The sequence below is a fragment of the Carcharodon carcharias genome, chromosome 2 (assembly GCF_017639515.1).
Source record: "Carcharodon carcharias isolate sCarCar2 chromosome 2, sCarCar2.pri, whole genome shotgun sequence".
Classification (NCBI taxonomy): domain Eukaryota; kingdom Metazoa; phylum Chordata; class Chondrichthyes; order Lamniformes; family Lamnidae; genus Carcharodon; species Carcharodon carcharias.
Window position 1 is genome coordinate 39,857,601 of NC_054468.1, and position 13,494 is coordinate 39,871,094.

At 41.3% G+C, this 13,494-nt stretch overlaps 1 protein-coding gene across 1 annotated transcript in view; it reads right to left on the reverse strand.

The window, feature by feature from the left end:
• mcf2l2 (MCF.2 cell line derived transforming sequence-like 2) overlaps nt 1-13,494 on the reverse strand; it is a 273,896-nt gene that overhangs the window by 215,261 nt on the left and 45,141 nt on the right. The window contains 2 exon segments of the mRNA XM_041204959.1: nt 7,682-7,831; nt 8,643-8,759. Coding sequence (XP_041060893.1) covers nt 7,682-7,831; nt 8,643-8,759 — 267 coding nt within the window.

The following is a 13,494-nucleotide window of genomic DNA, read 5'->3' on the forward strand; positions in this document are numbered from 1 at the left end:
CAGGGAATCCACCCCCTGCCCGCACAGGGAGCGCATAGTGCTTCCTGGCGGACATCACGCTGGGCGGGCCTTAATTGGCACGCCTATGTTAAATAGCAGCGCACCCCCGACCAGGGATGCCGACTGGGAACTCGCCCACTCCCGCACATCCCCCCTCCCCGATGGTGGGGGGGGGAGAATGTTTCCCCAGGTAGTTTTTGATGATCTCAGTGAGAACAGCAGAGTGGCATTACAATTGGTTACAGAACCTATTGGGTTACGTTGAGGAAATTGTCATCACTCCTGATTATCATCCAGAAAACCCTGCTGGATGCACACATCGGCTGATGTTGGGTGGGAACAGCACTGAAGTAGGCTGCAACACCTCTCCAAGATAAAACATCTTGATGAAACTCATTGCCAAGGCTTACATGTGGAACAATGGTAACAATGAAATTACACTTTACCAAATCACTAACAGAAAGAGGTAGACCACTGCTAGAAAATAAGAGATAGGTAGCAGCCATGTGTTATACATCCTATTTATAATAGTATGAAAAAATATAAATGGAGATAGGAAGAAGTGTCTGAATGGCTATACTCGCTAGAGGAGAGCATAATTAACAAAGTTCAAGGGGAAAGAAAGTGCACATGCATTAGGTGAAAAAGAAATACATTATTTAATTTTCATCAGTATACTTAAATGTTTCTGAATTTAAGATAACAAACTGCTTTGAGACTTTTCATCAATCTCTAAGTACCATGAAGATTCAGGTTTTTGTTGCGACTTTGAATTAACAACAACAACTCACATTTTTATACCACCTTTATTGTAAGAAAAAATCACATGCGTATATCAGATATAAATTGGAACTGTGCCAAAGAAAGTGCTATTGGTCAAAAACAAGGTTTTAAGGAGTGAAACTTAAAAGGAGGGCAAGATGTAGAGACTAGAGAGGGTGGTCCAGAGCTTGGGGCCTACTGGTTAAAGGCATGGCCTTTAAACAATGACTGTCAGCAGAACTATTCAACTACAGTAAGTCCTCACTTAAAGTCGTTGTTTCATTCTTGAAAATCACGACTGTAATTGAAACAACTTTACGTGAATCATGGGTTCCCATAGGAATCAATGTTAAAGCTGGAATTAGGTTCCTTTGGACCTTCCTTGCCTGGAAAAGCCAATGTACAAGTTGAAATACCATACGTACATGTGCAGCATTGTGCATTCCTAGCTGGAATAACTTGAATAAAATAAATCACTGAATGTAACATAAATACTGTATACATTGAAACTAGATAACATTAAATCACCCAAACGAGCCCTGAGTAGCGCAGATGCTGTGTCTCACCCACAGCACTGCTGAAACTCAGCTCAACTTTTGCTTGCTTTCTGTTCCCACTCTGTCTCTCTCCTTTCCCACTTTCTCTCTCTATCCTTTTCCATTCTGTCTCTGCCTTTCTGTTCCCAGAGCCTGGGCCACTTTCTAACAGTTTGCAGGGACCGAGCCCCTGTCTGCTGGGAAGAAGCTGGGGGTGTAGGTGCACAAGAAGTCGGGGTTGGGGTTTGGTGGGGGGGGGTGGGAGGTGCAGCACATAAGAAGCTGGAGGATGAGGGGGCCGCAGAAGAAGAAGTGGGGGAGCCACATAAGAAGCTGACCCCCCACCCCCCCACCAAGGTTACTCACACTTCATCACCTGATCAACGGCCAGCCCGGACTCCTGATTCCGGATCTTGAGCCTTGCTCACTCCCTGCCTCTAGTGACTGCAGTGGCGGCTCCAGCATCAGAACATGGCGGCAGCTCACCCAGCAGCACAGCAGGGTGTGGGGGGGGGCTAGGGCCAGAGTGCAGATGACGTAAAAATGAAAATAGTGACATAAGTTGGTAAAAGGCCCTAAAGAGTAAACACATTAAAGCAAAATGACTAAGTGGGTAAGTGGGGTGAGTTATAACAAAGAAATGTTACAGCTGAGCTCACTCCTATTCTCATCCAGTGCACATTTTCCAGCAGAGGAAAATAAACGAAGACTATGAGTGAAAATGCTTGCTGATTTTCCCCACCTTAACCGAGAGACAATGGGACTGACTATAGAAAATCTATTGCCACCTTGGATAAGCCAGACAGGGGATTTGCCTGGAATCCTACTTGGTTTTATGGTTCTCTTCCACATTCTTTATTCTCTGAGCCATCAAAACAGCTCTTAGATAGTATGACTTCTGTGCATCAGAAAAACTATGTGATATACAAACTCAATGAAAAGCTAATTATTTTATTCCAGTGGGCTGAAATTAATAGTTTAAAATTCATTACATGCACTTGGTTTAACAACTTTAGCCTTTAGCAATGCTAAAAATAAAGGTACATGACAAAGGTTATGTTTTCCATAAGCTTTGTCAAATCCATGGTTATAGGATCTTTGCATTCTTTTTGATTTATGTGCACAACTGAAACTCCAAATTACCTATACAAAAGAAGGTTTGGATAATTTTATATATAGAATTCCAATGGTTCATTGCCACACATTCCTGTTATGTGTGTGTTTTTATCCAAGTGTAACGTTCCTTGGTTCATCTTCATTTGGCTTAATTGCATATGAAATATATTTCCCATTTATATAAAATTTCTGGACTCATTAATCTAATGAAGTTCAAAACTAATCAGTAGTTAATAGGTACAGCTACTGTTTGCTGTTTTTTGGAATGCGATATTTCTTAGATTGCTGAATCATATCCACGAGGAAAGCGAAATAAATGGAACAGGCTAGAGCATTGGCAATTTTAAAAATATTCAGAACCATTACATGCAATATATCTAGTCGTCTGGGCTTTCTTACCAAATACAGTGCTTGGAATCTTAATTCAACCTTGTTTCTAAAGGTGCATTAACCTACAAATTTAGAGTTGAGTGAACCAACTTCTACTTCACAGTGAAGCTAAACCCAGAGTTAAGAGCCTGACCTGATTGCAGACAGAAACAGAACAAGGTCACCGACTGCGATCAGATATCACATGGCGTGATAAACTCCAGTGTAGTGTTAAACTGGATTTCAAATGCTCTACTTCATCAGCGAAGTAGTTTTAAGATATAAGCAAAATACTGCGGATGCTGGAAATCTGAAACAAAGACAGAAAATGCTGGAAAAACTCAGCAGGTCTGACAGCATCTGTGGAGGGAGGAACAGAGTTGACGTTTCGAGTCTGTATATGCTCTGAAGAAGGTCATACAGACTTGAAATGTCAACTCTGTTTCACTCTCCACAGATGCTGGCAGAGCTGCTGAGTTTTTCCAGCATTTTCTGTTTTAGTTTATAGGTATGTTGTTACCTTTAAATAGGATTTTGTTTAATCCATTTTTTAAGATTCAATTGTCATTATGCAGCAGGGAACTACGAATTCTGCAATGCCGATTAATTTTGCAGTAGTTTACAAATACTATCAGAATTCCACAGTTTCCTTAACCTGTAAATTTGCTTGCCTCAATAAAATACATATGATCATCAACAAATATTGATAGATAGACATTTCATGTGTTTGCATGACAAAATTCAAAAATACAAAATACCTACAAAATTCTGAAAGGACTTGATAGAGTAGTCGCTGAGAGATTGCGCTGCTTGTGGAGTCTAAAACGCAGGGGTACAGTCTCAGGATAAGGGGCCAATCACTTAGTACTGAGATGAGGAGAAATTACTTCACTAATAGAGTTGTGAATCTTTGGAATTCTCTGCCCCAAAGGGTTGTGGATTTTCCATCATTGAATACACTTAAGGCTGGGATTGACATTTTTGGTCTCAGGGAATTAAGGGATATGGGGAGCAGGTGGGAAAATTTAGTTGAAACCCAAGATCAGCCATGATTGTATTGAATGGCAGAGCAAGTTCAACGAGCCATATAGTCTACTCCTGCTTCTATTCCTCGTTATCTTGTGTTCCTCTGCCAGCTATTTTACAGTAGATATAACTTTTTGAATGGGGTAATAACGCTACTAAAATAGCCAAGGTACATCCTCCATATGGGTGAAGCATGTATCTGCTAATATTGCTAACAGTAGGAGGAGGTGATGACATAGTGGTATTGTCGCTGGTAATCCAGAGACGCAGGGTAATGCACTGGGGACAGATGGTGAAATAAAAATCTGGAAATAATAGACTAATGATGACCATGAAACCATTGCTGATTGTCGTAAAAACCCATCTGTTTCACTAATGTCCTTTAGGGAAGGAAATCTGCCGTCTTTACCAAGTCTGGCTTACATGTGATTCCAGATCCACAGCAATGTAGTAGACTCTTAACTGACCTTTGAAATGGCCTAGCAAGCCACTCAGTTATATCAATCTTCTAAAAAGTCTAAAAGGAATAGAACCGGATGAATCGTCTGGCATCAACCTAGGCACCAGAAATGACAACAGCAAACCTAGCCCTGTCAACACTGCAAAGTCCTCTTTACTAACATCTAGGGGCTACTGCCAAAATTGGGAGAGCTGTCTCACAGACTAGTCAAACAACAGCCTGACATAGTCATACTCACAAAATCATATCTTACAAATAATGTCCCAGACACCACCATCACCATCCCTGGGTACTTCCTGTCCCACTGGCAGGACAGACCCAGCAGAGGTGGCGGCACAGTGGTATATAGCCAGGATGCAGTAGCCCTGGGAGTCCTCAAAATTGACTCGGACCCCATGAAGTCTTCTGGCATCAGGTCAAAACATGAGTAAGGAAACCTCCTGCTGATTACCACGTACTGCAGCATCCCCTAGCCCCTCCCCCCCACCCCCCCTGTCGTCTGATGAATCAGTGCTTCTCCGTGTTGGACACCACTTGGAGGAAGCAATGAGGGTAGCAATGGCGCAGAATGTGCTCTGGGTGGGGGACTTCAATGTCTATCACCCAGAGTGCCTCGGTAGCACCACTACTGACCGCATCCTAAAAGACGTAGCTGCTAGACTGGGTCTGTCGCAGGTGTTGAGGGAACCAACAAGAGGAGAAAACATACTTGACCATCCTCACCTGCCTGCCGCAGATGCATCTGTCCACGACATATCAGTAGGAATGATCACCGTACCTTGTGGGGGAGAAGGCCCGTCTTCATGAGGATACCCTCCATCGTGTTGTATTACACTATCACTGTGATAAATGGGATAGATTTTGAACAGGTCTAGCAACTCAAGACTGGGCAACCATGAGGCACCGTGGGCCATCAGCAGCAGCAAAATTGGACTTGACCACAATCTGTAACCTCATTGCACGGAATATCCCCCATTCTACCATTACCATCAAGTAGAGGGATCAATCCTCGTTCAATGAAGTGTGCAGGAGGGCATTCCAGGAGCAGCACCAGGCATACCTAAAAATGAGGTGTCAACCTGATGAAGCTATAACACAGGACTACTTGCATGCTAAACAGCATAAGCAGCAAGTGATAGACAGAGCGAAGCAATTCCACAATCAACGGATATGATCTAAGCTCTGCAGTCCTGCCACATCCAGCAGTGAATGGTGGTGGACAATTAAACAACTCACTGCAGGAAGCTCCACAAACATCCCCATCATCAATGATGGGGAAGCCCAGCCCATCAGTGCAATGGATAAGGCTGTAGCATTTGCAAAGATTTTCAACTGGAAGTGCCAAGTGGATGATCCATCTCGGCCTCCTCTGGAGGCCTCCAGCATCACAGATGCCAGTCTTCAGCCAATCTGATTTACTCCATGTAATATCAAGAAATGGCTGAAGACACTGGATACTGCAAAGGCAATGGGTCCCGAATATATTCCAGCAATAGTACTGAAGATTTGTGCTCCAGAACCTGCCACGCTTCTAGCCAAGTTTTTCCAGTACAGCTACAACACTTGCATCTTCTCGGCAATGTGAAAAATTGCCCAGGTATACCCTTGTTGCAAGGGTGGCCGAGATGCTGCTGTTGATAATAGAGTTGATCTGCAGATACTTCTTAGGTGGAAACATTAAGTTTATTTACAATATAATCAGCAGCAACTACACATGTGCTTTCAACTCTAACTCTATCACTAGACTGTCTGCTAAGGTAGCCTGCACTACTCTCCTATTGGTTACTATAGATCATTTGATCTTTCCTGACAAGTATTATTCTTAAAGGTACATTACACACTAAATAAAATCAAAATTACTACAGTCCTGTACACAAAAAGCAGGACAAATCCAACTAGGCCAGTTACTGCCCCATGAGTCTACTCTCGATTACCCGTGAAGTGATGGAAGGGGTTATCAACAGTGCTATCAAGCAGCATTTTCTTAGCAATAACCTGCTCACTGACACTCAGTTTGGATTCGCCAAGGCCACTCAGCTTCTGACCTCATTACAACCTTGGTTCAAACATGGACATAAGAGCTGAACTCTAGAGATGAGGTGAGAGTGACTGCTCTTGACATCAATGTAGCATTTGACCAAATGTGGCATCAAGGAACCCTAGCAAAACTGGAGTAAATGGGAATCAGGGGGGAAAATGCTCCAATGGTTGGAGTCATACCTAGCACAAAGGATGATGGTTGTGGTTGTTGGAGGTCAGTCATCTCAGCTGCAGGACATCATTGCAGGAGTTCCTCAGGGTAGTGTCCTAGGCCCAACCATCTTCAGCTGCTTCATCAATGACCTTCCTTCCATCATAAGGTCAGAAGGGGGGATGTTTGCTGATGATTGCACAATGTTTAGCATAATTCGTGACTCTTCAGACACTGAACCAGTCCATGTCCAAATGCAGCAAGACCTGTTAGATATCCAGGCTTGGGCTGACAAGTGGCAAGCAACATTCACGTCACAGCAGTGCCAGGCAATGACCATCTCCAACAAGAGAGAATCTAACCATCACCGCTTGACGTTCAATGGCATTACCATTGCTGAATCCCTCATTATCAACATCCCGGGGTTACCATTGACCAGAAACTGAATCGGACTAGCTATATAAATACTATGGCTACAACAGCAGGTCAGAGGTTAGGATTCCAGTGGCAAGTAACTCACCTCCTGACTCTCCAAAGCCTGTCCACCATCTACAAGGCACAAGTCAGGAGTATAATGGAATACTCTCCACTTGCCTGGATGAGTGCAGCACCAAAAACACTCAAGAAGCTTGACACCATCCAGGACAAAGCAGCCTGCTTGGTTGGCACCACATCCACAAACATTCACGCTCTCCACCATCAATGCACAGTGGCAGCAGTGTGAACCATCTACAAAATGCACTGCAGGAACTTACCAACCTTCTTTAGACAGCACTTTCCAAAGCCATGGCCACTACCATGTAGAAGGACAAGGGCAGCACAAACATGGGAAGACCACCACTGGAAGTTCCCTCCAAGCCACTCACAATCCTAACTTGGAAATATATTGCCGTTCCTTTACCATCGCTGGGTCAGAATCCCTGACAGCACTGTGGGTGTGCCTACACCACATGGACTGCAGCGGTTCAAGAAGGCAGCTCACCACCACCTTCTCAAGGGCAATTAACAATGGGCAATACAGGCCTAGCCAATGAGGCCCACATCCCATGAATGAATTTAAAAAACACTAACTTCCAGGCTTAAGTATTACATTGTAGGCATTTGTCAGAAAGCAATAAAAATCTTCCTGGTGTCCCAATGCTGTTTTCATAGGCATAAAATGCTCATGATGCCATGATATTGAAAAGTAATAACACACACTGCCACCATTACATCTACTACCTTTAGATCATCGCGTTTTTCTGTGTGATTCGTTAGCAGTTCTTCTGTGGACTGGACATCATTGGGTAATTCAGTTTCTGCAAGTTCAGTGCCAAATGACTGTAATAGCTGTGCTGTTGTTTTCACTGTCATAGCAAAATTTTCTATGGCCTGAAATGAAATATTTGAAATTTCAGTAAAACCAATCAACCTAAGCATTTTCTCTCAATTTCATAGTAAATGGTTTTACGTTAAATATTTAAGAGTCTTGAATGCCAGTGATGCGCAGTTAAATATGAGTAATAATTTGTCTTTATTAATACAAGCTAACCAAATGCATAAACGTCTAAGTTAGCTGAAGACGACAAAGTTGGCAACTAATAATGTACATTGCAGTAACCAAGGGCTTAAAATAATACATACATAATTAAGAGCTAAATGGGCTGGGACTTTGATCAGATTAGCTACAACTGATATGATTAATAGGAATGAGGTGATAGCGAGATGACAGTATCTGATGTAGCAAGGAAATTTAAATGCTTATCTCTGCCTATGAACAGTTGAAATGAAAAACACCTGAGAATGACAGTCAAACGTGCATTTGGGAAAGAAGGAAAATGGTGTTTTCAGGCATAAACTGTAAACTGGACAGTGTAAAATGGCAATATATGTCCAGCTTTCAAACTTTCAAGCAATGGAATAAGTTGTAGTTGTTGCCACTTATTCAAGGCAAAGGCATAAAAAGGTACTGTCCAGGATTTCAAGGAAGCACTTGTATTTGAAGGCAGTTTTATTGAAATATGGTTTTGTTGGTGGTAGTTATATTTTTAGAGGGAAAGGTGATCCAAAACAATGGCTATGAACAATTTAATAAAAAATCAGTAATGTAGTTAGGTAAGTAACAAAAGGGAAAATAAAAACAAAGAGGAATGAAGACTGTAAAGAAAATTACAAAGAATAAAATTTATATTTTTGCACTCACAGTTCGATGGTGAATCCACTGACTGTGACAGTATTCCAGAGTGCCTCCTAAGTCTCTTGTCAGCTGACTTTTTTCAATGTATCTGTGCAGATCTGTTATAGTATTTAACATGATGATCTGGAACAGAGGCATTAAGAAATGGCTTTTTGAGCCATCAAACCATTCTTCACTTTCTACAAAGCAGCATAATAACATACTACCTTATATCTGAAAAACAAATGCACCATCACAAAACAGAGTGGTGAATTGCTGCTAATAAATTAGTCATGATGCAATACAGTTTACCAACAGCTGTGGTACTTGTAAATTAAGCAAATTAATGTCAGTGTGCAACATCTTTAAAACCCTGCAGCATATCTAGAAATTTACCTCAAGCAAATCAAATTTCTGTTCCAAGACAGAAATATACAGAAGTATACAGAAAAACACAAACATTTGTCTAGACATATGAAAGACACAATCTACAGTCCATTTTTATTGAAATATTAACTTATATGGCAGATAAATCCAATATTTTCACCAGAAATTTTACCCAGATATCATTGTAAAGCCATGTGTATGAAAGGGCTCAGTTAAGGTCATGTCCCTTTCGTTGCATCAGTCTGTGGTAAATACACAATAATCCTTGGATGTGTTAACATTGTATATGCTCATTCTTTATTGTTCAGTTTAGATTCCCTCTGCAGGCTGTGGTCAGCTGAAAACAATGTGCAAAATCCAAGATCATCTGACTGGGAGGTGTTACAAATCGTCTTTCTAGCATTTAACAAAGGAAAATGACAGCGAACCAAAAAAAGTTTACAATTTTTGAGAAATAATTATGTTCAGCAAAATATGTCTTCCATAACTGAAACTGTACTATAGGTTCATAAAATCCAAAATACTAAGGAATGAAGGAATCCAAATCAAGTCACGAAGAAAGTCCCATTCCATATCCTGGACTGAGAAATTTGTTGCACTCCACTGGATTCTGTGGAAACTTACATTTGACAAAGCTCAAAGCTAATATCATTCGAGTAATTCTCTGATGAGCTTGTAACACAAATTGCTGGATTTCTAGAATACTGTGCAACAAAACTAAAACTTTGTAAGCAGATAGGCAAATCAAAAAAAAAATTCTGCAAATCCAATTGGGAGGTGGGATAGAAAGAAATAGGTACTTTATTGCCTTCAAATGATTTGGAGTCATTATCTACTGGTTAAGAGCCTGAACGCCTGGTTCAAAAGGGTAGTGTGCATGGCACATGCTATTCTTTTATTAATTCTTGGGATGTGGGCATTATAAAAGAACAACACTGATTAACCATAACCAGCTGTCCTGAAAAAGTGGTGGTGGGCTGCTTCTTTGAACTGCTAGTCTATGTGGTGAAGGTGCTGTTAGGGAGCTTCAGGATTTTGATCCAGCAACGATGACAGAACAGCAATATATGTCCAAATCAGGATGGTGTGTGACCTAAGGGGAAATTGGAGATGGTGGAGTTCCCATCCACCTGCTGCCTTTGTCCTCCTATCAGGTGCTGGCTGCAGATTTGGGGGTTACTGCTAAAACAGTCTTGGTGAGCTGCAGATAATACACACTAGGGCCTTAGTACACTGGTGGTGGAAGGAGTGAAAATGTAGAGTCATGGATGAGGTACCAATCAAGCAGATTGCCTTGTGCTAGATGGTATAGAGCCTTCTAGCTATTGCTGTAGTTGCACTATCCAAGCAAGTGTAGAATATTCCATCACATTCCTGATGTGCGTTGTAAAAAGGCTTTAGGGAGTAATAAGGTGAACCAGTCACTGTAGTTTGAACTGCACTAGTAACCACAGCATTTGTCATCTGCTGCTAATGGAAATAGACTGACAGGGCAGTAATTGGCTGGATTGGATCACTCCTGATTTTTGCAGCAATTATATATTTGGTCTATTTGCCACATTAATAGGCTGATGCTGGTGCTATAGTTGCATCTGTAGCGACGTAGCTTCTAGCCTGTAGCCTTTGCAGTATCCAGCACAAATAGCAATTTCTTGATGTTCCATGTGGTAAATTGAAGTGGCCACGTGGTACTTGTTGATGGTTGGGACGACATGAAGGCGGCAAGAAGGACCATCCTCTCAACATGTCTACCTGAAGATCGTTTAAACACCCAAGCCTTGTCTTTGGCACTCGTACTGAGTTCTGCCATGGTTGAGGATGGTGATGTTCATGAAGCCTCTTCCTCCTATTAGATACTGAATTGTCCATCACCATTGATGACTGAACATGGTATGGCACAGAGCTTTGACAAGTTCCACTGGCTGTGAAATTGATAGCTGTATTTACAGCATGCTGCTATCACTGTTTAGCTAACATATAGTCCTGTGTTGAAGCTCCATCCGGTTGGCAACTTTTTTCAGGTGCACCTGACACTGCTCTTGGCATGTTCTTCTACATGACTTATTGAAACATGGTTGGTTACCTGAATTGACGATTCTTGAGGAGTGAGGGATATGCCTGGTCCATTTTTATCTTAAAAAGTCAAGTAGGATCTTATAGTGGTGTAAACTTAAACAACTTCCTGCACAATTCAGGTGGGAGTGCTGAGCATCTATTTACAGACCTGCCTGAAAATCTGCCACATAAATTAATGTTACCTTGAGAATTGGCTACCTTTTATCCAGCTCCCCATCTCTTACTCCTGAATTTACTCTGTTGAACGCTCACTTTTCAGGGTACAAGCATGCAAGCATAAAGTTGAATATCTCATAGTCAAAAGCAGTGAATGCATAGTACTAATCAATTTTACTTGCTACTTCACTGCTGATGGTGTTTTTCTAGTCAGCCACATTAAAAGTGGAATGTCACTGATATTTTAGTCAGATATATTAATTGTAGTATAATGTATATGGTATAAGAATTTATAACTTTGTTTATTGAAGCTGTTACACCCCATAAACTCTCAAAATACCCTGTCAGTCCACTCCAAAAATACCTAGATTATGAATCATATTAAAAGGAATTCCTTCTACAACCAAAATATGAGTAATAAAAAGAAACAATTGAACGAATATTTTGTTAGTTAAATTGGGCCTCATAAATTTCTTTCATAGAAGGGGTTCTACTTAAGGTGACAAATTCTCAGGACTCTGGCAGTATTAATAGTCAATTTTCATTCTTGCATTTAAAGCTGAAGGGTTTACAAATAATCTTCAGATCCATCTCAGTCTACTCCTGAGGTCCCTGCCATTATAGAAGCCAGTCTTCAGCCGATTCACTCACTTCACCTGATATAAAGAAATGGTTGAGCGCATTGGATACAGCAAAGGCTATGTCCCTGACATTTCAGCTTCAGCATGGAAGACTTGTACTCCAAATTAGCCGTGTCCCTAGCATCTGCCTGTCAAAGTGAAAAATTGCCCTGATATGTTCTGCCCACACATTAAATCTGGCCAGTTAAGGTGCCATCAGCCTATTCACAATCATTAGCAAAGTGTGTGCATTGCTATCAAGTGACCTGTTTATCTATGCTCAATTTGGGTTCCATCAGGGCCACATGACTCCAGGCCTCGATACTGTCTTGCTCCAAATACAGATTAAGGAGCTGAATTGCAGAGGTGAATGACTGCCGTGGCGTCAAGCCAACATTTGACTGAACGTAGTATCAAGGAGTTTTAGTATAATTGAGGTCAATGGGAATCAGGGAAAACTCTCCACAGACTGGAGTCATGCCAAGCACAATGGAAAATTATTGTGATTATTGGAGGTCAATTATCTAAGCTCAAGGACATTGCTGCAGGAGTTTCTCAGGGCGGTCTCCTAGGTCCAATCACTTTCAGATGTTTCGTCAATGACTTTCCTTCCATCATAAAGTCAGAAGTGAGGATTTTTGCTGATGATTGCACAGTGTTCAGCTCCATTTGCAACTCCTCAGATAATTAAGAAATCCGTATTCACATGCAACAAGAACAGGAAAACATTCAGGCTTGGGTTGAAAATGGTAAGTAACATTAGTGCCATACATGTGCCAAGCAAAGATTATTTCCAACATGAGTGAGTCTGAGGCCAGTCAGCCTAACATCTGTCATTGGGAAAATTCTAGAGTCCATTATTAAGAAAGAAATAGCAGAACATTTAGAAAAGCTTAACACAATCAAACAGAGTAAACATGGTTTTGTGAAAGGGAAATTATGTTTGACAAATTTGCTAGAGTTTTTTGAAGATATAACAAGCAGAGTTGATAAAGGGGAACCAGTAGATGTAGTGTATCTGAATTTCCAGAAAGCATTCGATAAGGTGCCAGATAAAAGGTTATTGCACATGATAGGAACTCACAGTATTGGGGTTAATGTATTAGCATAGATTAAGGATTGATTAACACACAAATTAGAGAGAGTCAGGATTAATGGGTCTTTTTCAGGTTGGAAAGACGTAACTAATGGAGTGCCACAAGGATCAGTCCTAGGGCCTCAATTATTTACTATCTATATTAATGACTTGGAGGAGGAGGCAGAGTGTAATGTATCCAGATTTGCTGATGATACAAAAATAGGTGGGAAGGCATGTTGTGATGACGACATAAGGAATCTGCAAGAGGATATAGGCTGAGTGAGTGGGCAAAACTTGGCAGATGGAGTTTAATGTAGGAAAGTGTGAGGTCATGTACTTTGATAGGAAGAACCAAAAGGCAGACTATTATTTACTTGGAGAGAGACTCCAAAAAAATGTGCAGCACAGAGGGATCTGGGTGTTCTTGTGCATGAAACACAAAAAGTTAGCATGCAGGTGCAACAAGTAATTAAGAAAGCAATTGGAATTTTGGCCTGTATTGCTAGGGGGTTGGAGTTTAAAAATAGGGAAGTCTTATTACAACTGTGCAGGGTGTTGGTAA